We start from the raw sequence: 23,626 nt of genomic DNA on the forward strand, positions 1-23,626 counted from the left end.
CCACTTCTAGGTCAGGAATGAAATAAAACAAGAGAACACTACCTCTCAAAAAATGCCTTACAGCCTGTTTGGTGCGAGCATTGAGGGACCTTGAGTCAAGAAAGCCATGAATACAATTACATGGAGAATACTTGATCCACTTGAGATATGCGGATGACATTGCCTTCTTCATTGAGTCTGACGAACACGTAAAAAAATATGCTTCAGGAACTCGACACGCAAATCTTTGGCTCACGGTTAAAGATGAGTATGTTGAAATCGAAAATGATGTAAGACAGACGCACAGCAAGCCTCACATTGGGCCTACGCAGGGAAATGCTTGATAAGGTGGGCGAATATATAAGCATTCTCCCACATATAGGGTTCGCTCACACCCTTTGCCTAACTCCTTTATAACCCATTCCTCCGCCCGGGCTGTCGTCGGACCTGTGTGTTTGAACACTTGACCGTCTTACTAACAGTGTAAGCCTGAACCGCCTGTACCGCCTGAGTTATACGCCGGCCTTCTTCTTAGCTTCGCAACAGCGAAAGCCCGACAAACTGGCCGAGTCACGCAGGTTGCACGCAAGTGTTTCCGGGACTCTCAAGGCTGGCCGCCCGGACGACTACAAGCTCCGTTCCAAAGTGTAGCAGCTATCGCGGCATAGGGTCCGGTGGTTCGATGACCCCTTTAACATCCAGAAGAGCTCCGCCTTTGAATAGCAAATACTGTAAGCGCCGACAGGCTGCATGCGAACAAGAAACATGCCCTTCTTGAGTGGTTCTATCGTACGTGAAACGAGCTGTGTGTCCTTTCCTCCTCCTGCGCTCTCATGAAAGCGACTCTTCAGGAGACAGCCTGGGAGGGGGGTCCCGATAGTTATCGAACCGTCAAAAGTGGGTCCGATACACAAGCAGCCGTTGATACAACTTTATCGCTCGCGCTACCTGCCCGAGTGGCTTCGCGAACACGATTGGCGGGCCGAAATCACGTGGACACCGAAGCGGCTGGTATAAAAAACGCGGGCGGACAGTAAGCGGTTAGCACGGAGTTTGCGCTCCGTACTGAACCCGCCAAATCATGCGGTTACTTCTGGGGCTAGCAGCCCTCGCGGCTGTCGCCGGTGAGTACCCCGTCGAGTTCGTTCAGTTGGATTCTACCACTGTGCTTGGCTATGCTTGGTTGGGGCTACAACCCCGTCCAGAGCGAATGACATTTTTCGGGATGTCCACCTTGTTAGCTTGGAATCAATCGTTTAGCGTGACACTTGGCGGCGCGCTTAACCCTAATTCTCATCGCAGTGTAAGCCGTCGCTAGGATTTCCGCAAAAGAAATCGAACCCAGTCTTCGTGCCTGCGTTTATTTACTGTGACAGTCACTTTTCAAGCTTGCTGTGCTCAGGTGAAAGGTGCACAGTTCGGATTCGGCTCACTGAAGGCAAAGCAAAGCGAAACGCTGGCCTGTGCTAAGACGTCCACATCAAAGTGGACGAAAATATTTTAGATTTAAAGATAATAAAATTATCAAATTAATCTACGAAATATTCTTTGTATCTAATTTGTAAGACAGCCGATGTTTGCGTTGAAATGGGTTAAAGGAGCCATGAAGGGGAAATACAACTTCGTTTAATTTGAAAGAACTAGGATTCAGTATCTCACTCAGCTCCATATACAGCCACAAAAGATATTTTTTAACGAAAAAAAAAAGCAAGAAGTATTTAAAAACTTTCAAATTTTGCGCCACAGTGACGTGTTATGAGCAAGAATGACGTCATACGGGCGCACAATAAAACATAATTTTGAGTGCGTTAACTGCACGTTAGCATTCAAGTGATGCGGTAAAATAGAACTAGAGGCCCCATTACAGACGTCCAGTCATGTGCCGTCGCGACAGGTCAGTTAGGCGGCCGCCAATCGCACAAACAAGGTTCCGTGACGTCATGGAAAAGTTGCGGGAAATTGGCTAGGGGGTCGCGACTGCTTCACACGTTTTCTTTAATATCTCCGTTATTAGTTCGAAGATTGCGATGATATTGGTATCATTGTTATTGGGACTAAGGAGTCTTTCTAATAAACCAAACTTGTATTTTGTCTTCATGGCTCCTTTAAACATACCAAGTAAACTTGTTTCATAGCCCAATCTACTTTGGACCAAACATCAGTACCATCCACTCAATTTTCTGAAGGTCCATGGTACTTAAAATATTAACATGTTCAGAAAATGCGTCCATCACTGGGATCAAAAAAGCGACTTCATAATTTATTAGTATTTTGGACTCTCGAAAGTGATATCGCGAAGTAAGCGCATATTTAAGTGGCCTGGGAGAGCATCCAGGACTCGTTGAGTTGATTCCGCACGCCGTAAAAGTATATCTGGCGTTAACCACCTCATTAACACGCTGCTTTTATGTTCTTCTTATTTCCAGTTTCCTTCACACTCGGAAATGGTGAGCAACCTCTTTTTTACGCTTCTTCGGTGCCTCTAGGATAGGATGCCTCTTCTTCGCGGAGTAACCCGTGGACGTTTACGTTCTAGCATCTGAACGGGAGCTCTAGGCGCGGCTAAAAAAGCCGATCGAAATCATTTTTAATAGAGGACAGTGTATATGAGTTGAAGCATCTAACCAACAAAGCGATACAAATAAGACACTGTGATGTGTGCGCGCAACAAATTCGTTAACCCTGGAGTAAGTCAGCCCGGAGTACATAAATATATCCTGTCATACGGAGGTTAAAAAAAATGTTGCAACAGCGTTTCGATTTGGCGGTACTCCCGCGAAAGTAGCATTGACACAATGCAGGTTTTTAAATAGCTGGGTAATCGCTTGCCGCATAGCACGCGTTTGCGGCTCTAGGTTGCCGCATCACTTTCGGTTGCTGCGTGAAGTCTTTGCCGCGCGAATTTTACGTGATCTGCAATTCAGTAAATGTGAATATTCAAGAACGCATGGATGCAGGAACGTAGGGATGCATGCACGAGTTATATCAATGTTTAAAAAAAAGCGGAGGTGCCTCACGCTTGCAACTATAATGCATTGTTTTTGTTTTAGAACGCTTATTCATCAACGCGACACATTTTTTTGTTGGTTAATATATATCAGTGTTTTCGTGTCGGAACCAGCTCTAAGCTTTACCACATACTACTTAACCTGTGCAAAGAAGCCAACATTTCGACTTCTACGCAAGGGCGCGAGGAATTGAGGCTGTTTGTTGCAGGTGGCGTAGTACACATCTTGAACGGAGTCGTTCATAAAACAGTTATAGGCCACAGCCTGATGATTAATCAACCTAATGGTTGAAAGTAAAGCCACTGAACTGAAGTGGCTGCGCATTGGAACAGCAACGTTCATGCCGAGACACAGCATAATAGAACACATTCTGAAACACGCACTAGAATCATACAAAACTTTGCATTAACAAGTTTTAGCCACCTGGGAGTAAGCTGTCGTAGTTATCAGCACTAGTGTTTAACTAACAGTTGCGCCTCCGCTTCACTTGGTTTGGAGTTGAGTAGTTGAGTTGGACTACTTAAGACGTGTAAACAAAGTTGTTACCCCAAAGTTTCGATGTTTTTCGCCGTGGTACCTGGGTGTGCCGCCATGGCTCAGTGGCACTGTCTGCACATGTTGCCGCGACATCTGCCATCACGTAACTTTACTAACATGCCTCTTATGCACGTGGCGTAGCGTATTACGCAACTTGCGTCCATACCCACAATCATCTTCAATGCTGTGCCTTCTTTAAAATTTCGCGCCAACTGGAGTTTTACCACAAAGTGGCGTGGTTCCCGCAGGCTACGAGATCGGTCGCGAGTACGTCTACACCTACTACGGACACATGCACACCGTAATGCCCGGCATGGACCAGCAGGTGGCCGGAGTCGTCCTCAAGAGCAAGATAGTGGTTCAGGCGAAAAGGGACTACCTCATGTTCAAGGTGAGCTTCGAGTGCGCTGACCAACTTGTGTCATATTGATGCCGCTCTCTTTTCTACGCTTAGACGTCTGGAATCCCATTCACAGATCTTTTTTTCTGCTAAATATTCTATGCTGGAAGGCACTTCACGGCTCGACGTATCAAAAACCACCTTGTGTATTCTGCCAATGAGCCTCACCTGAAAGGACTCGCCTATACCGCCACTGAAAGCCTGGCCACGCTTAGATCAAACGCTAAAAGTCTGTGAGAGTCTCTCGTAACTAAGGTGGAAAAATAATTGATATTAAGAAATATTGATGTCTCCCCCATCTTAAAATAAACTCGCTGTGGCGTTTTTCGTTGGCGTATTCTTTTTGCCGACCTAATCGGGAGCTACGATCACTTACATCAATTTTTATTTTAAGCGAAATTGTTTACAAATAATTTGGCACCAACTTCTCGTTTTTTTTGTTTAGTCTCATAATGAGAAACCTTATTTACCTCGTTCTCAAGTAACCTAGTTGATGTTGCGAGATGGAGCTCCAACAAGACATGAGAACGCATTTAGTAGCGTTATTGCAGAGTAAATTAAAAAAAGGGGCGTTCCGGGAAAAACGAATATTTTTGTTGATTAGGTGAAATAGACAAGCTGTGGTACAAAAACTCCATATCTGCACCGCTAGCCAAAACTGTAGGAAATGCGGCATGCGTTCAAGCTTAGAACCACGGGAAAAAAAATTGTCGGCTGTTTTTTTTCTGTGATTAAAACGCACTAGTGCGGGTGTTCGGGTTGTTTGAAACTCATCCGTTTGTATTATTTTTCTATTTTCTTGTGCCCAGGTGATAGACATGACGTTCGACAAGGTTCACAAGGACGTAGAAAACTTCTACGACCATTCGTTCAACTACAGGACGGTTCACGAGCTCAGCCATTTCATGGACAAGCCGTTCACCGCTCGCTACGACCACGGAAAGGCGAGCATAACTAACTTTGTATACCGCTAGGGTAAGGCAGATAGAAGAATACGTCTAAAACTCATAAAACTAAAACCTTGTGAGCATTGGAATTAAAAGGACGAAGTAGGCAATGGACAACTCACTTTGAATTCTTAATGCTAGGGCAAGGCAGATAGAAAAATGCAGCTAGAACCTACAAAACTAAAACCTAGTGGTCATTGCAACCGAATGGGTGAAGTATATAGAACATGGATGTGGCCTAGTATACGATTTGATTTGAAAAATGTTGCCACGCTGTGACATTCATCTTTTGATGATTGATTCATCTGCTCCCCCTGACGCCACAACGCGATCATGTTAGTGCGTCAACTTACGTGTCATGCGTCTTTTTTGCCATGTCCACTCACTTCCACGTGGAATATTGGGGCGCACTGGGGCAAAGAATCCCCATAACTCCCACCAGAAGACGAAGAAAGGAAAAACGGGATACAGACGAAACACGATGTAGCAGTAAATACGTATTTTATAAGTATCGCCCGCGGAAGACATTATATTTTCGCCTTCAGAGCAAGTCATCATCAACATCATCATCAGCCTATCTACGACCACTGCAGGGCAAAGGCCTCTCACATTAATCTCCAATTATCCCGGCCTTGTGCTAACTGCGACTAATTTATCACTGCAAACTTCTTGATCTCATCTGTCCATCTAACTTTCTGCCGCCCCCTGCAACACTTGTCTTCTCTAGGGATCCACTTTGTTACCCTTAATGACCAACGGTAATCTTGCCTTAGCATTACATGCCCTGCCCACGTCCGTTTCTACTTCTCAATTTCTACTAATATGTCCTTAATGCGCGCTTGTTCCCTGATCCACCTCGCTCTCTTCTCGTCCCTTAATTATGCACCTATCATCTTCTGTTCCATTGCCCGCTGAATCACCCTCAGTTGAAGTTGAACCCTCTTAGTGAGCCTCCAAGTTTCTGCCCCGTACGTGAGTGCCGCTAAGATGCAGCTGTCATACACTTTCTTATTCAGGGAAGACGTCAGCAGACTTAAGGGCTCCAAGAAATTTCAAAGATGCAGAAGCGCCTTTTTTATTTGTTCGGCGTTACAGTAAGTTCTTACGCGTTGGGGCATCGCCTTTACCGCAGGTCCTGAACATCCAAGTGACGCGCGGTGAGCCGCTGTGGTCGATCAACCTGAAGAAGGCCATCGTGAGCATGTTCAACTTGGACTTGGAAGGCAACAACGCCATCCTACCAAGGGATGAGGCCTTCTACGCCGACGTCACACCGAGCGTGCGCTCAACGGAACTGCCCGGCGTGTACCGTATTTACGAGGTTCGATTCTTTAAGCTCTTTCAGTGCTCTTTCAGTTTCATGTGCAGCTTTCCCGCTCATGGCAGTCCTTTCAACAGTGATTACTCTGCAATTTTTTGGCGAAATGAAAAGTTGTTTTGCACAGCTAATATTTGGGGTGAATACTTGCTTTCTTGCTTTGTGCACAGTTTCAAGTCGCGCACTTTGCGCGACTGGGTTCCTGAGCCATGGGAACTATCCCATAGAAATGCATGGGGAGTTAGATTTGACAGCGAATTACACAAACAAATAGTCCGAAACCTGAAATATTCTTTTCGCATTTTAATCTTCACGTTAGCTTCTAGCTTTATGCCAAATATCATTTTCCTACAGTGGTTTTGCTAGGTTCCCGAGAGGTTGTAATTTTGAGCGAGAAAGCTGGGTATGGATCAGGCAAGTGGGGAGGCAGAGAAGGAGGTTATGTAGCACCTAGTGCAAAAAAAAAAAGGCGAATACATTAAAACTCATAACGAATTCCTCTGGACAAGAAATTGAATTTGTTATAAGCGATGCTTCGTAAAAAGCGGAGATGGTTTTCTCTCCGTGAACGGCAGTGGGCACGATGAAACAATTCGAATAAAGTGGTATTTTGGATTTTGGATAAAACTGCTTTGTTGTACCGAGGGCTTACTGAACTTTGCGCTTATCGGGGAGGGGGTCACGGCGGGCTGCTCGTACGGCGGCGCAATAGTTGCTGGAAGGCGCGCGAACAGGAAGCATTCGAGCGCTAATTCGCTGAACAATGGTGGGTATTATTTTTATCTTTCCCGGGAGTTTTGAACGTATCATTTTACTCGATGATGCGCGTACCAATGTTAGGTGTAAAAACCAGTTCTTATGTCAACCTCGGCCGCTGGTTCTCTTTTGTAGACCTCTCTAGAGTCCACCAGTGAGACTACATACATGGACGTTCTTTACAGGATTGTGTGCGTGTAGCCCGGCCTGCGCTAGCTTCAGGTTTTTTCACACCGCTGCTAGAAATTTCTTTAAATGCAGCCTTTTTCACTCTCAATGCAGTCTACTTCACCTTATCCTGCTTCTATCAAGGTTGAAACTTTGGAAACATGAACTCTTCATGGTCTAAAAGCGGAGCACTTAGATAGTACCCATACGGTGTTCGGTTTTGTTGAATGTTACTTCCCACTGGCCTGGATTGAAACCGTAAAGGTTTGGAATTTTCGATGGCGAAGAATTCGCTACCGCGAAACCGGAACGGTAACTAAGAAAGCAAAGCTTGATATGGTTAGGCGAAAGCGGTCCTGTGTACGCCAAAAACTCTTTGCAACGCGATCGGCATGCGTGGAAAACCACGTTGGAGAGAGGTCAAAAGTAAGGGGAGAGAGTGGGGCTGCGTTTGTCTCGCTCGGAGCAGAGCGCGCGCGCAGGGAGCTACTGCTTGACGCAGAGATAACGGCGGGAAGGTGCGGGTCGCGTGTTGCTTCGAAATGGGTAGGCCACTCGTCAGACGTACTTCCGAGGCGATGGCCATAGAGTTTCTTAGTAAGTATACTAGAGAGGAAACTCCGCTTGGTTATCCATGTTGTCGTAGGGGTTTATGGGGGTTTGGCTTGGGCTTCGCATGACAATTGGATTATTAAGCGGTTTTGGGGATTTGCTTTCTTCACTATGCATTCACACGTCTACGAGCTACGAGGACGCCGGAATCCTCCCTGTTCTGTGGTAGCCGTGTTTGGTGAAAGAGAAGGCAGTGCGTGATCGCACCTGACGTTGGCCATGCCGCAGTCGAAGGACCTATGACTGAGAGGGTAATGTGCCCGCGAAATTTGTAGCCGACGAAAAAAAGAAACAAAACATGCTTCGACGATACGACAGATACGGGCGCCTGTATGCGGCCTATGTTGTCATCGTCCACGACTTTTTAGCGCCACGTTTTCTTTTTTCTTGTTAAACTGTAGCTGACGGTCGGTGCACCGGTTCACCACGAAGGCGGCGTTTTCATAGGCACGCTCAAAACACTTTCCCTACTCTTAAAACAACTGATTTTTTTTAAATAATGGCAATATATAATAAAATAAGAGTCTCTAATGAGTTTCCCCGAAATATGTACATTGTTCGTAACTACCACCTTAGCCTGCAGAATAGCAGGCACAACTGTTTCGGAAAAAAATACGTTTTACTTCCTTTTTTCTTAGTTTTAAAAGAGCCTGTTATATTTTCAAATTACATAATTGCACTCCATTCTTCACGTTTTTGTGGCACTTTGTTAAAATTTGCGGTCACTAAAACTTTTCAGTCCAAGTCAATGATGAAACTAAGGCGAGCGCATGATGTAATGGCGGTCCATGACGACACAGACGGCCTTGATGTGAGCCACATCGACGCTAGCGCCAGATTCTTCTCTAGTGTATATTGTAAGAAACTCTATGGCGCGGGCAGCTTACGATCGCGACTCCGCGAGCACGAACGAAAACTAAATAATATACCGCGAAAACGCAAAGAATGATGAAAAAATACTTTAATGAACCATAAGGAGTAGCACACACGTGAACACCGACAGCTGGTTAGAGCTTCGCTGTTTAACCACCTATGAGGAGTACGTGGACGCATTTTTTGTGTGTTGTCTCCTCCTCAGGATGGCATCTACGGCGAATGCGAGACCCTGTACGACATCCAGAAGACCGTGTTCCCGGAAAACCCTTTCGCCAACGTCCTCAACGTCACCAAGATCAAGAACTACAAGAACTGCCGCAACACACCTCACATCTTCTTCGGCGTCAGGCACGGATCCCAGTGCGTCAAATGTGACGGTGACAAGACAGTAAGCATCTTTCAACTCTGCGCGCATTTTCTTCTAAAGTCTAGGGTTAGGTAACCCGACCGCACGTGAACTTGGGTCTTTACCCCATAGGAAACAAGTCCGCAGAGGCTAAGAAATTATAAGCATTCAAAGCATTCAGAAACATGCGTGTTTGCAGCATGTTACTGGTACCTCTGTGACAAGAGCAGATAGCATGCTCTTTGGGAAGCAGAGCATCCATAGAAAGTATCAATGCACGAGTAAACGGAAACTCATTTCTCCTGATTTAATTTATCACGGCTTGGTCGTACACTAGCTGCTCTCTGAGCAAATAAACCGCCATACGTTTTACATGTACTCAGACAAGCTGGCATTGTTGATGGCGAGCGTTTCACATCGTTCGAATAACGAAATCCGCAAGAGTCGTCTTGAAAATACTAATGAAATAACAAAAAATGAGCGAAGTAATTGAAGGTATGCTTAACCCTTGGAGTTTATGCGGTCGTTTCTGCGCCCCGTCTCGTAGCACCCACTGACCTCCAACGCCGCCTACCACTACGACATCCGTGGAACCAGACACAACTTCATCATCGAACGTGCCATTGCCGACGGCGAGATCATGTACAGCCCCTACACACCAGACGGAAACGTGATCAGGATTCTTCTCAAGTACGTTACCTCTTTGGTTCAAGTTGAACTGCCTTCGATACTCGCGGTGGTGGCTCAGCGGCTAAGACGTTGTGCTGCTGAGCCGGGTTGGATCCCGTCCGAAGCTGCCACTTATCGAATAGAGACGAAAAGCAATAACACCCGTGTGCGGAGATTTTGGTGCGTGTTAAACATCCCCAGGTGGTTGAAATTAATCCGGAGCTTTTCCCTACGGCGCGCCTCATAGTACAGGTGCGGTATTCTCGTGTTTGTCTGATTTGAAAGCGTCCGTTTTGCGTCCGCTTTATTGTGATGTACTTCCAGTTGCAGGTGGGCTTTGGGTTGAATTTTCCGTAACTGCTCTTGTAAACACATTTTAAACGACTAAGCCTATTTTAAGCCATTCTTTATGGGTTTATTGTTCCGCCAGCGAACCAATAACAAGGTGACGAAAAATCGTCTGCTCCAAATCGTTCCGCTCCAAGAAGGCGCGGCTCATAGCTCAGCCGTGTTTTCATGGCGTCACATCCGGGTGTTCGCTTTTAGCCAATCAGGGCTTGCTCAAAACTGACATTTTTGAAACGGGCCAAAAACGGACAAAACACGAGAGTACCGTGAAGGTGTAGCGTCGGCGCTTTAACCCCCTCCCTCTGAAAGGAAAAACAAAAAAAAAAGCGAAATACTTGCGATAATCCTGAAAGCTGTCTCCACTCACCTGATTCACTTTGATCTCAGGACCATTTGACAATCAGTGATATTGTTATTAGTACCGGGGTGCGCATGTCACCAGTTCGAGTTGCATGTATGTATGGGTGACCATGTGTTGACCGCATTGGTAGATAACAGGATGGAATCACCGTGAAACAGAAATGCGATTAAAATGAAAATGTATGCAGGGATCACTACATTGTAGGTCACGTCAAAGTGGTAAACTTGCCATTAGAACGTGTCCGATTGAACTATCTTTATTTTTACTTTATGGGCGTCTGACTAAATCTTTTTTTTTACTTTACGTGCTTCACGAGCTTGCCTAACACGGCAAGAAATATTTTTAGGAGTAATGTTGATTCACACGTGAAGGTACATAGAGGTAGACATCACTTACCAGTACAACACGGTTGTAAGTGACAGGTTCTACCAATGCGCACACGAAATTGAGGTTTCGATTACAGTCCCGTCAGTAAGCACGTTTCGCGCCAGAAAAGCGCCCCCTGACAAATTGCAAACATTTCATCGGTGAACGCGTGTGTACATCCCCCTGGTATTTGGCAAGAACGGACAACAGCTTTCTAACTTCTTCAGCCATCCTATCATTGAGATGTGGTAACCCTGATACAAATGGCGCAGTGGACAGGTTGATTAAACAGCGCATGCGCACCACGTCCTAAACATGCCCAGATATAATGCATGTTGAAAGGGACTCTGCAATACTTCCGAAAAGCACGTTCACTCTTTCCTTCGTGTCTGGACGGAATGCGAAAGCTACAGTTATTGCGAGAATGGAGCGGCACTGTGTGATTTGCTCGTCGCCGGAGATATACGCCTTCCGTCGCTGCTTTGCTTTTGTGGCTTTCTTTTTACAGTGGCTATTAAACGCGTTTATTGCTGCAACTGAAGGAAATCCGACCAATAGCCGTGACGCCGCTGCAATGATGCAATTCCAGCGGTCGAAGAACGCCGAGACCGGGGTATAGAGAGAATTTTTTGAGCAAATTTCTAAGTTATCTGATGGGTAAGAGCAGTAATTTCTGAATGAGGTACTTTGCGACTTCCTAATCTAAGTACTGGTTGTGTTGGTTGATTACTTTTTGAAAGCATTTAAGATTTCGAGGAAAAGTTGAAAAAGAGTGTTGCAGGGTCCCTTTAAAAGACGAAGGCGCCTATAACGTGGCTGCCCTCTACGCATGATGCAGCCGCACTTTGGAGCTGGTCGAGACCCGCGACGGCGTAACTGACCCCGTCATCAACGAGGACCTGGTGACCTACACCAAGCTGGCCTTCCTCTTCTCAGAGGACCACGGAACCAAGCGAGTCGTGGACCTGAAGAGCGCCCACCAGCTTGTCGCCACGTACGGACTGCGGGGAGACGTCGACGAGGTCAGCGTCCTATAAAACGTCTACCTTCAATTAAGAGAGAGAGAGAGAGAGAGAGAGAGAGAGAGAGAGAGAGAGAGAGAGAGAGAGAGAGAGAGAGAGAAATCAAGCACCCCTCTGCCAAACGACAACGGTGGTTGAACGCGAAGGTTTCTCGCGACAAATTCTTTGGTTGTCGTCTGAGTTTTCCAAACCGCTTCGATGATGTCAAAATGGAGCAATGGGACAGACGCCATCTTCATAACGCGAGAGACCCAGGTATTATTTGGCCGAGAGAAGCATATATTTCTTTAATTTCGCGTTACAGACGCTGTCAGTGAGAACACAGAAGCTTCGCTTTAAAAGTAATAAACTTTATTTCTCCCATCCGCTGTAGGAAACCTGCAACAAAACAGTCTATTGTGCGAACGCTAACGAACAGAATGGTAAGAGCTTTATTTGTAGAAAGTCCGTAAGTGCAACGTTCAATTTTTGAACATTTTTGAAAGACATTTTTTTTTCTCTCGCGCAACAAAACTAATGAAGGTGAAAAGAACCAAGGGTTGAACCTCCACGGAATCGTAGGCCAGGATGCTGCATTGACCACTGAATTAGACCAGAAATAAAGCTTTGAAGCATGCCTATTACTAAGATTATGTATCCGTGACGCTACTCATGATTTTATGTCTGCAACAAAAATCCTTGATCTATCAGGTCAACCTTCGTTTCTGTGTTGTTCTTAATTAGAAGCTACATAGTTCCTTTTAGGCTGAGGAAGTTTAGCTCGAGCCAACATTCTTTTCTCAAAAATCGCTCAACTTCAGTAGAACATCGTTCTGAAACCCTTGGAGTTACGAGTGGCTTTTTAGAACCCTCCGCATCGCCAAGTGAACGCGGCGACGTCACGTCTAAGCCACAAAACAAGAATATCGTAGAATCAGGCGTGATTTTTACAGGGGCAAGCGAAATCTACCGGAACCAGAAAACACGCTCGGGGTAGCGCTACCGAAAAAATGAAACTGCGTCATAACTTCTAGCTTTGGCTACGCGGAAATAGGCCTTACATCATTTAACGCAGTCCAGAAAATACCGAAACGAGGTCTATAGAGAAACAAGCTCGCGACGGGGACCTTTGGCACGCTTTGATGCACCGAACGCTGTTTTTAGCACATTCGGCATGCCCAGGCATATTTTCACTCCAGTTTTCTACTGGACGTTACATTTTTCTAGGTAGGTTGCTCTATCACATCTACATTGGGATGACACGCCTCCATACCGAGTTTTAGTGTGTCAAAATCACGTCGTCACTGCAGGGTTTGAACACGCACGATGATCGCACAGTTACAAGGACGGCACGAACAATAAGACGAATTCGTACACACACGATGAACAACAGGAATAAATATTATCGTACATATTTCACTTTTGTAAGTATACAAAGAGAAGAAAGCCGCAGTGACAACATGGTAGTAGGGATGTGAAAATTGCTATTTCTGATCACAGATAAGGTTGTTTTTATGCTACGACGGAGGCAGGACACCAACTACTACCTAAAAGGCGCTGAATGCATTCAGAAGGCAAGCTCCTATTTTGTGGGTGCAGGTTGGCCGTCTCTTCAAGAACATCGTAGAGTGGGACTTCAGCGAGGAAGAACTCAAGGAGGCTATCAAGAAGGACACTCTGCCCATCAAGTTCATGGAGGTTATGTACTCCTTCGTCCTGCTAGACTACAACCAGATCGACGACTTCTACCACCGCTTCGTCGAGTCCGGCAGTGATGACCACAAGTAAGGACGGTCTGCGAGTCGTCTTTGTCTTCGTTGTCATTGCGTCTCTTTCAAATGACCGCAACAAAAAAAAATTATCGAAAAGGAGAAGGTGAACATGGGAACCAAATTACTGGAAGCGTGGCTGGTGCGGTTGTAGTCGTCACTAAAAGTTACCGCCGAGAATTAAACGCAAACACGGAAATCTACAAGTCGCGTAAAAAAACGCTTATCTTAACACCTCGGCCAAGGGTGTCTTCGACCCAGACAGAAGTATACATACTCCCAGTAAATGTGCTGAGAGAAAGAGAAAAATCTGATCTTCAAAGAGGGCCAACATCTTGTTGTTTGTAGTAATATGAACAATAACTTTTCATTGCTTCATGCACGGAGGCTGTGCAACCGCACGCGTCATACTAAAAGGCTCTGAAATTCCCTGAAGCCCCACGTTTGTGACTTAACGGTGCTGAGACATATTTCCTAACTTAAAATCTAACCCCGCTAGCTTTAAGCCTTATGTGCCCGCCGCAAAGGCCCGGGGTATAACCGTTGCTTAGACTTTCGGCTGCAACGACTGTCCTTTTGATGAAGGCTCGTGTGCGAGATTTCGCTGCGCCTTAAGGTCAACATTGCACTGGTCAAGTGCTACTCGCAATGCGGGTGCACCTTCGACCGTGGTGTTCACATGTGAACATTTTCTTCTCGCCTCCCGCAGAGAGATCTTCTTGGATGTGCTGACCATGGCCGGGACGAACCCGTCGTTCATGTACGCCAAACACCTGATCCAGAGCAAGAAGATGACGGAGGAAGAGGCCTCCGAAGTGCTCATCAACATGCCCCTGCACCTACGCGAGCCCACCGAGATCCTCTTCGACGAGTTCTACGTGAGTCGGCTGGAGCACGTGTACAGGTCTCGTGTACATTGACGGAGTCCCATAGAGATCTAAATCGGGCTATGGGAAACTTTACGAAGGATATTATACTATGTGTATCTAGAACGCATCACTCGTTCGAGCTCATCACCAATAGCTGAAGCCAAGCTCAAAGCAGTCTCATGAGGCACTTTTCTCTATTGATGGGAAAATATCGAGGGAGCAGAAGTACAGCCACGATAAAAAGTTTACAGACCAGAGAAATGGCAATTTTAGATCATTTCTCTTCCTATAGCAGCGCGACAAACTGTCGAATGCATGCGAGATGTAGTATAAGTACTGAACTAATGATGAAAACTAACGCACATAGTACTCCGGGCTGCCATGGGGCGGAGAAAGAATTCAAAATTGCTGCTTTGGTGGTCCATAAACTTCTGCTCGTGGGTGTAAGTCAAGGTTTTTGTGGCAGATAGACCCCCCCCCCCTCCCCCCTCTCCTCCTGAACTACGTAAGAACACACAAAAAATAGACGGTGGTTAGGTATCCTGATAGACTGCGAAATTATGACAAAGGCTGTGCCTGCCAATCACAGAAACTCGCTTTTTCTCTTTGCCTTACTATTTCACACCGGCAATTGCTAACCCGCGTGCTATGGGTTATATGGAGACGAGATAGGACGCTTAAACATGACCTTAGCTGCGCCTTCGACTTTTAATAGTGATATCATTGAGGATTGTTCGCGCAGAAATCACGGAGTCATCTCCATGTCTTCCCCACCCTACTGTAGTCGCCCTTGTGCCTCGTGTTTACATTGGCATAATCAAGTGACCTCATTCAGATTTCCATTAATTCACCTTGCAAAGATGATTGTGTTTTTAAAAATTGTATTTGAGCCGCTCTTGGTGACTGTTAAATCAAACAGTTTCCCAACATTGTTTGCGCTTACGCCAACATGCGTGAAAAACGTCTAGGACATTGTACAGCCAGATGGCAAAACTACCCGCATGATAAAACATTCCAGAAAAATCGTGCACCCCTGGGCCCTTTTAAAAACGAGAAGCCCAGGTTTGATTCCGGCCTCGGAAGGCGTTTTTTTCTTTCACTTAGACGTTTTCGCGTTACAAACGCCATCAGTGAGAACTTCACAACTTCGCTTCAAAATATCTTAACCTTATTTAGGACAACTAATACGAAGCTTTCAAAAATGCACCAGGAAGGCGCAGCCCTCACACGCTTGGTCCGCGTTCTTATGTCCAAGTGTGCTCGCATGCTGACGCGTGAATTAGAAGCACCTAGCGGGCTTCACTTTGCGCGCTTTTAACATGGCGAACGAGTTCATTTAAATGGTGATTTGACGTTCCTGACCGCCGCAGCGCCTGTGCGAGATAAGCTACGTGAAGGACACGCCTTCCCTCCGTGGGGCGTGTCTCAAGGCCCTGAGCAGCCTGGTGTACGAGACGTGCATCGTCAACTACCACAACACGTGGAACGACGCGAGGGAGGACGTCGTCTGCACCCCTGATGTCGCCACCAAGTACTTCAACGTAAGTGCCCTGTGGGTTACCGCGTCTGTGGGGCGGAAGAGACTATGGAACATGCGCTGTGTCGCTGCCCCGAATACTGTTAGGAGAGGGGCGTGCTTTCCATCGCGCTCAGACGATTGTACAATCGATCAGTTGCAGTAGAGACTATCCTAGGTCATCGGTCTCCACCATCGACTTCACAGTTGGCGACGAAAGCCCTTCTACATTTCCTGAGCGAAACGAATGTGCATGAAAGACTGCAGTGCCCGAAACGGGAGTAGAGAGTGCGCCTCCCCACTCCTATCTCTTCCTCTTCTCCCGCACTTTTATTCCCTGAGCCCCATTCCTCCAGTGCAGGGTAGCAAATCGGGCTCTACACCTGGTTAACCTCCCGGCCTTTCCGTCCTTTCTTTCTCCTCCTTCCTAAACACGGAAGGCGCGCCGAAAAGCCAGTTAGCTGACGCTCAAGGTGTAAAAAGAACTAAAAACAAGAACAAATCAGTGCTGTCTTGTTTGTTTGCACGAAAACAAGTTGGCATGCACCGCGAAGGTGTGTGGCTCACATTTTACGGTGCGCAATAGTCGTAGCAATCTGCGGATCTTCAGGGATCTCACCTGGAATGCGTAATTCATTGGGGACCCCTTGGGGGTCGCAAGGGGACCGCATTGGGTGTCGCAAAGTTGAGCGGATCTTGTCACGTCGCGTAATGTCTCCTAAATCGCCCATGCGCACCTAATGTGCACGCCAATTGTGTGTCTGGCTTCTCCGTAAAGCTGCTGTGTCGTGCAAGAAAGCATACAATCGCTCCGTCGTTTTTTGTTTTATTGTTTCGCCTCTGCGTTTTCTTCCTCTATTCGCTTTTATTTTAACATTAACCCATTTATTTTAACATTTCTACCCACACACCACGCAGTCATTCAAGTCGTTTTCATGGCATCGTACGAGGCGTTCAGTGAACAATGCACCTACTGTTCCAATCTACTTTGCAGTACCTCGTGCCCGCCTACGACCGCGACACCAACATGATGGACAAGATCACCAACATCAAGGTTGCCGGCAACTTCGCCGTCAAGGAGACGCTGCCCTACCTGGCACAATTCGCCAGGGACAAGGTCAACAAGTACCCGGCCTACCTGCGCATGGTTGCCATCTGGTCTATGACCAACTCCGCCTTCCTCTACCCTGAGAAGGTACGTCACTGCCGATCGACGAGCATCTTTCCCAATCGGCGCAAACTCAGCTTGTCCCGACTTCATTAGCGGCAAAGCTACGACATACACTGCTTGGTATATGGTTAATGTGATACTCGCAGGCAGGGGTTTATCCAGAATTTCCATCATGGGAGGGTGTCGAAATCCTCCTAGGGGGGTGTTGGGGGTGGGGGGGGGGTGTACAAATCTCTGGGCAGGGTGCTTACGGTTGTGGAAGCTTTTTAAGGTGTCAAAATCCTTTGGGGGTGTAAGGAGATGTTGGGGGGTGTATAAATCCCTGTTCGAAGGCCTTACAAACAGATTTGGCCTAGTTTGTTCTGGTTGGCTGTTACAATAGATGTAACCAAGAGACAGGGACAAATGACAGATGCGGGGTCTCCTGTCTCTTCGTATATGTTTGTGCTCCAAGTTGTAACGTCTTGGTTCGTCCTTATAGCGTGAAACCAGCGGGAAGAAATTGTATCCATTAGTTAAAACGCTTTGTACATTCCAGGACATTTTCTATGCTTTGGGTTGTCTGCACTGAGCCATATTGTCTTAACTGCAACGGCAGGGCAACGATCCCATATCTTGCTAGAGCAGTGGCAATGGCAGGATTGCAACATTACAGTAGGAGAGGCATCACGCTGGATTTGCTTTTTTAGATCCCGTTAAAAGACATTTAGAAAAGTTGTAGCGCTCATACAAGCGTTGACATTGACCTGTTGTGTCTGAGAGGTTGCTTAGCATATCGTGCGTCTCGCCTTGGCAGGTTCGCGAGATCTTGCTGCCCATCTACCGCAACTGGACGGAGACCCACGAGATCCGTCTGGCCGCCTTCTCGGTTGTCATGAGGACGAACCCAGGGCTGTACTTGCTCAAGTCTATCGCCGCCGACATCGTCAACAACGAGCCCAACACGCAGGTCATCACCTTCGTTTACACGATGTTCCAGAGCTTCGCCAAGTCGGAGTACCCGTGCCACTTCGAACTGTGAGTTGAATTGCGCGCAGTTTTTTTGCAATAGCGGGCTCCCGCGAAGACGGATTTGGGTTGCAGGATTGATAGGATGTAGCGAACAAGCTCTTTTACTTAAGCGAGATTGACTCAATCCAAAAGAACGACCACTTCAAAGTAACTTTGATAAGATGAATAGATACTTTCAGTTCTCTGGAGTTCGCGAGGGTTTCGCTCCATGGTTCTTTCCTATCGTCATAGAGGTGTTTACTCGCTAATTAATAACTTCGTTAATTATTAACTATAATGTTTAACGTTTCAGTTCCCCCACGGATTCTTGGTCTGAATCCCGGTCATAATCCTAGCCATTTATTTTTGAAATTACATTTTAAATAGAGGGGATTTCTTACAACCTTGGCGTCAAACATATAGTTACCCGGGAGAAAGCGGTGTAGCTACATCTGTTTCTGTTTTCGTACTTTCTCCGCTAATGCTCGCATTTTTTCTCCTCACATAACAAAGTTCACAGCACCTCCGTTATGTGATCCCCATCATTGAAGAGAGTGACAAGGTCAAGGACATCAACGAATGGACGTATTCGAGGATTCTCTTGGACAGCGGCTATGAACGTGAGTATAATCGCTCCTTCTCATGCTATACGAAGGCTTCGGAATAAGTCAAATGTTATTGTAGTAATCGTTGCCCAGAACAACAGCGATGTCAGATATGTCAATAACAAAAATCAGACAGCACCTAAGCGCTTCTTTTTAAATGTGAATGCGAAATCGCAAAGGTCCACTTGAACTCCCCTGCATGCGTCTTGGGGTTTTGCGCTCCGAACGCAGTTTTCGAGTTTTCAGGCAGGCTTTGTTCTTACTTTTGATGTTTAAATTGGGTAGGGTTATGTATGGGAGCTTCTACATTAGCGTGTTGGCTGTAGGAAGAAGTCCTTTGGATGGTATAGCTTAAAATTCTACTGCCGCGCCGAGTGCGTGCCTCGCTTGTGACTATTGCGCCGCTGGTCTCGGCCAATGCAGTCATGCGGGATGTGTTGCTGCCGCCGGACGCCAAATGGTAGCAGTAGCTTCTCACTTCGCTGTTGTAGCGAAAGCTACACTACGCTACCTCGGAAGCCGCGGGGTGAACAGTTTTGACCTTGAGAGCTAGAGGTCAAACCACACCCTCTTCAGCAAGCGCCCGGCACGGAGCAGAGGCCCGATAACTGGGAGAGAGAGGCGGCAGGGGAGAGATAGGTGAGAGGGAACGGAGACGTGCTTGGGACCCCTGTCGCCACCTGGCGGAGCGCCCGGCACGGAGCAGCGGCCCGATGGCGGGGAGAGATAGGCGTGGAGAGAACGGAGACGTGCGCAGGACCCGTGTAGTCACCTGGCGGAGGAAGGCGAGGGGGCCGCGGAAAAATTATTTTGGCCTTTATATTGTTGCTTGTGACATCACTGAGTTTAATTTATACCGCCTTCAGGACAGGCGAGAAGATGCGGTGTAGCATGTCACATCTTGATGCTTGATTTTCATTGTTGCAAGTTTTTAAGGCAATCTGTGTTGTTCTCCTTTCATAAGTGCTTTTATAAAATAATAAAAGGGTAATACCACCTACCTTACACAAAGAAACTCGTAACACTTATAGCAGTGGTAGTGATAGAAAATAAATTATGTATAGTCCTAAATTTCTTCGTCTTTTTCTCCCTTTTCTGTAGCCGAGTACGACTACGGCGGCTTCACGGTGTTGTCGTACATCATGGCCAACGACAGCTACCTTCCGCGCACGTTGATGCTGAAGATGAACGACTACAAGAACAACTTCAACTACGACACCTTCTCCCTGACCTTCGACAGCTGGGGTCTGGACCACGTGCTGGACAAGGTGTACGGACCCCACGTGACCGGCGACGTCAGCCCCGACACCAGCCTGTGGAACTTCTTCGGCCGCAAGAGGGCCATCCGGGACATCTCAGTCAACAAGGAGGTCAAGGAGATCGACCAGAACGTAAGTAAAGACTTCGTGTAGCGAGAAAAAAAAAACGGACAAAAACAGCGGTACGGCTACCAACTAGCCCAAACCCAAACTCTGCCAAACAGAACGTAGGTACCGCATGACAACGAGGAATCCGGGAGAACGGTAAACTTCGACTTTTACCGATTGCAGCTACGATGCGAAGGTCGATAGTTTCATTAGGAGGACACACGCACGAACAAGTTCAAAAACCCACGATTCCATTTTTTGAAAGTGATAGTACCAAGGGTTCATCATCAAATATTACTTCAGTGTTGAGCTACGGGTCAATATCTTATCAAGCTGGGAAAGGAGGAGCTTTGCAATAGGAAGGGGATGTTAGAGGCCTATTTGGAAAGATGTAGGGGTGGAAATATGGCTCCGTGGGGGTATGAAGGAACAGGGTGGTATGGGTCTCCTAAAATGACGCGCGCTGGCATGTTTTTGCAGAAGTCAATCTGAGATAGACGCTGTTCAAAGGGAGTGGTTCTCTGCACAGAGCATGGGCTGGTGTGGGGAGCAGTCTCGCGTCTCTACTAGACTGCTCGTGAAAGACGGCTGTTCATCGAAGATAAGACTGTGTGCGAGCTAGAGCAACTCAGAGCTTATACAAGTAATATCCGCGAAACTCCCACAGCACCTTCTGCCCCAGGGAGCTGCTGCATTCTTAAGACAAATTCACCCAAACTCACCCACCCTCCAAACCACTCGGCAGACCTGGTTAATCACCTCTAAGCGTCCGAAAGGGGGCTTACTGATGGGGAAGAACTTAGATGCAATACACCGACTGCTGCTTGAGATATTGTATAACAGACAAAAATAAAACATGCCTATTTGAAATTCAGAGTCATGTCACCGGCCCGGTCGTAAGGAGAGATAAACAAGCCAATTGGTATTAAGTGTATTGAGAGAAATATCGACTGCACAACAAAGCATGAAAGAAACCCTTATGCAAAGGCTGAATCCGTGTGTATGGAATGCTCACGAAAAACGTTTGTCTCAATGGTGCCGTTTAAGGGGCGAAACACCTTAGGGCCTCGCTTTGTCCGTGGCTTGTCCGTTGGCGTCCGTGTACACTGTATTGCGCACGAGCGAGAAGCACTGAATCGGATTAGATTTGGATTTGGATTGGATTAGATCGGATTAAGTTGAATTGTATGGATTTGGATTTCAATGGAATTGTATATACTGTATACACACGCGTTGTCACTCATTTACATGCGCGAGTGGGCAATGCCACTGGTGATTTACGGTAAGAACGATCCCCAGTGCTTCGCCCACTCGTCATGATTCACTTCGTGGAGATGCGTTAATTTTTTCTCTCTATTTTTCAACAGCTTCACATCGTGACTCGGGACTACGAAGAGGCCTACGTTTCCGTGCGCGCAACGATGTTCAACAACGAAATCTCCAGCTTCACCTTCAACCACAGCATGCTCGCCCCACTCTTCAATGAAGGTGAGAAGGACTCTTGTTTGTTCTGGGTAATATTAGGGATGGGGAGCGAACCTGAAACCGATCCAATGTGATGACATAGCAGCTTTAGTCACGCTAGTTTCAAGTTACCGGAAAGCACCGCATCCCACACTGGTAAAAACTGGCGGAAGTTCCAGTTTGCCGGATAATTCCTTGAAAGGAACGACTTACTTCCTGCTATGTAACTAGCACAAGCGAAGAAATCACGATAACAGATAAAGAAAAATTCTCTCAACCTCTCTGTAGAGGGGCAAACATTCAGGCACCTAACTCTAAAAACAAACAAAAAATTGTCGATCTAAGTTAACGTCAGGAATTGATTATTAACACGAATGACTGCCTAGTTGATCACACTTGAAACTGAAACGTCACACCGAGGATTATTTCTGAAAACAAGCAACAAACTGTGTGGAGTTGTTACAGTTGTACTTGTGTCGACATGATGCGAACAGAACAGGGCAATCCCCATGTTGTTTGAATTTTCACTGTTCATTGCCCACGTGATCTACCTTGGGCGGCCCCCATTAAGGTAAAAAAATGAACGCTAAAGCACGCAGCTTATGATCCAGCAGCAAACGTCGTTTTCCTACCGTGCTTTGTGAACCAGATATTGCGAATCCTCCAGTCGTGAACCTTGAGTTAACACGGAGGGTCGTAATTGTGTTGAGACGAAGTAGCGGCGACCGACTTCCTGTCCCCAAGATGGTGGACAACAACAGAGGGAAGCCGCGTGTACGGCCGTGTTCGCCGTGCTTATTTATTTATTTATTTATTTATTTATTTATTTATTTATTTATTTATTTATTTATTTATTTATTTATTTATTTATTTATTTATTTATTTATTTATTTATTTATTAGATTGAAAACGGGCCGGTGTTTCCAAAAGAAAACCCAAACTGGCTAACTCACTGTACAAGAAAAGCTGCATACATTTCTACAGGCATACAAATTTGTACAGGTGTAATTTCGGGAGTAATACACAAACGCAAATAGGTATCACGGGGAAGAAATTTTGTTCGCACGAAACAAAAAAATATTCAAGTATCACTACACAATGCAGAGTGAAACAAACAGATATCATTTTAGTCTGCACAAAGCAGCTCGCCTTTGTGCCTCCGCTTCACCTGATGGCAGTTCCTTTCAAATAACACGCAGGCGGCGACCCGTTTTCGATGATTCAAAACTTCGCGGGCGAAGTGAAGGACCTGAAGGTCCGCACCTACATGATGGGCGAAGACATGTCGATGTTCCTGCCTACCGAACTCGGCCTGCCTTTCTACCTGGAACAGAAGCAGCCCATCTTTGCCCACTTCAAGAACAAGGAGCTCAAGTTCGACGTCAAGGTCGCCGCTGACGGAAAATACATCGAGGAAGTCGGTGCCAAGTTTCTGGGACACCTGCTGTAAGCTGGCTTCCCCTCTTTACGCGTGCGCCTCTGCCACTTAGCAAAAAATAAAAAGGATCAAGGGGTGCCTCATATATTAGAATAAGATAAACTGTAGTCGTATGTCCGCACTCATTATTGGTTCGTGTGGGATCAGAAACCTGGCTTTAAAAAAAGCGTACTGGGAGTAGGCGATCTTTTTAGAGATCGGCACATCATGTCTTTATAGAGCGCTAGAAATCTGAATTGGAAGTTTATCGTAGTTGGGCGTAAAACAATATGTGAACGTTGACCTTAATTGGAAGTCCAATTTTATTAGTCGTTGATTCATTACGTGGACGTGGAGGTTGATCAAATAGGATCTTGGTGGCTTGAAAATTTATGAAACGCCCACCGAGGGGTTAAGACAGAGGTACTCGATATAGACCAGTTGCGTAACTCACCATAGACTCCACGTATCAAAAGCTGATCCACCGTTGGTCCCCCTAAGCTAGGACGGACAGGGGGGCAAGCAAGGGACGAGTTGACGAGCCTGTTGACAGTAATCCAGCGGTTTCGGCTGCTTCCGTAAGTGATAAAAAGAAAAACCAAAGAAATATAAATCAATATTACACAAGTTATGTTCTTTAATTCAGAATTTCTTTTATTAATTTGTCTAATTAAGTAAAGTCAAGAAAAGTCCAGTTTTTGTCCCACAGGTGTTGAGCCGGTTGACTTGTTCCTCAACTTGGACGAAGCAGGAGAGCTCGCGGCGC

The 23,626-nt window shown here is 46.3% G+C and overlaps 1 protein-coding gene across 1 annotated transcript in view; it reads left to right on the plus strand.

The window, feature by feature from the left end:
- The first annotated feature begins 975 nt into the window (after positions 1 to 975).
- LOC144163188 (vitellogenin-6-like) overlaps positions 976 to 23,626 on the plus strand; it is a 36,657-nt gene continuing 14,006 nt past the window's right edge. The window contains exons 1-17 of the mRNA XM_077694019.1: positions 976 to 1,103; positions 2,406 to 2,426; positions 3,773 to 3,915; positions 4,734 to 4,868; positions 6,004 to 6,192; positions 8,804 to 8,989; positions 9,495 to 9,637; positions 11,530 to 11,713; positions 13,292 to 13,476; positions 14,171 to 14,339; positions 15,701 to 15,871; positions 16,841 to 17,041; positions 17,814 to 18,034; positions 18,521 to 18,627; positions 19,714 to 20,003; positions 21,347 to 21,467; positions 22,643 to 22,889. Coding sequence (XP_077550145.1) covers positions 1,061 to 1,103; positions 2,406 to 2,426; positions 3,773 to 3,915; positions 4,734 to 4,868; positions 6,004 to 6,192; positions 8,804 to 8,989; positions 9,495 to 9,637; positions 11,530 to 11,713; positions 13,292 to 13,476; positions 14,171 to 14,339; positions 15,701 to 15,871; positions 16,841 to 17,041; positions 17,814 to 18,034; positions 18,521 to 18,627; positions 19,714 to 20,003; positions 21,347 to 21,467; positions 22,643 to 22,889 — 2,756 coding nt within the window. The 5' untranslated portion in view covers positions 976 to 1,060. The remainder of the gene's footprint in view (positions 1,104 to 2,405; positions 2,427 to 3,772; positions 3,916 to 4,733; positions 4,869 to 6,003; positions 6,193 to 8,803; positions 8,990 to 9,494; positions 9,638 to 11,529; positions 11,714 to 13,291; positions 13,477 to 14,170; positions 14,340 to 15,700; positions 15,872 to 16,840; positions 17,042 to 17,813; positions 18,035 to 18,520; positions 18,628 to 19,713; positions 20,004 to 21,346; positions 21,468 to 22,642; positions 22,890 to 23,626) is intronic.

Source organism: Haemaphysalis longicornis, unplaced genomic scaffold, assembly GCF_048455015.1.
Source record: "Haemaphysalis longicornis isolate Haplotype H1 unplaced genomic scaffold, Haemaphysalis longicornis Haplotype H1 scaffold_12, whole genome shotgun sequence".
Lineage (NCBI taxonomy): Eukaryota > Metazoa > Arthropoda > Arachnida > Ixodida > Ixodidae > Haemaphysalis > Haemaphysalis longicornis.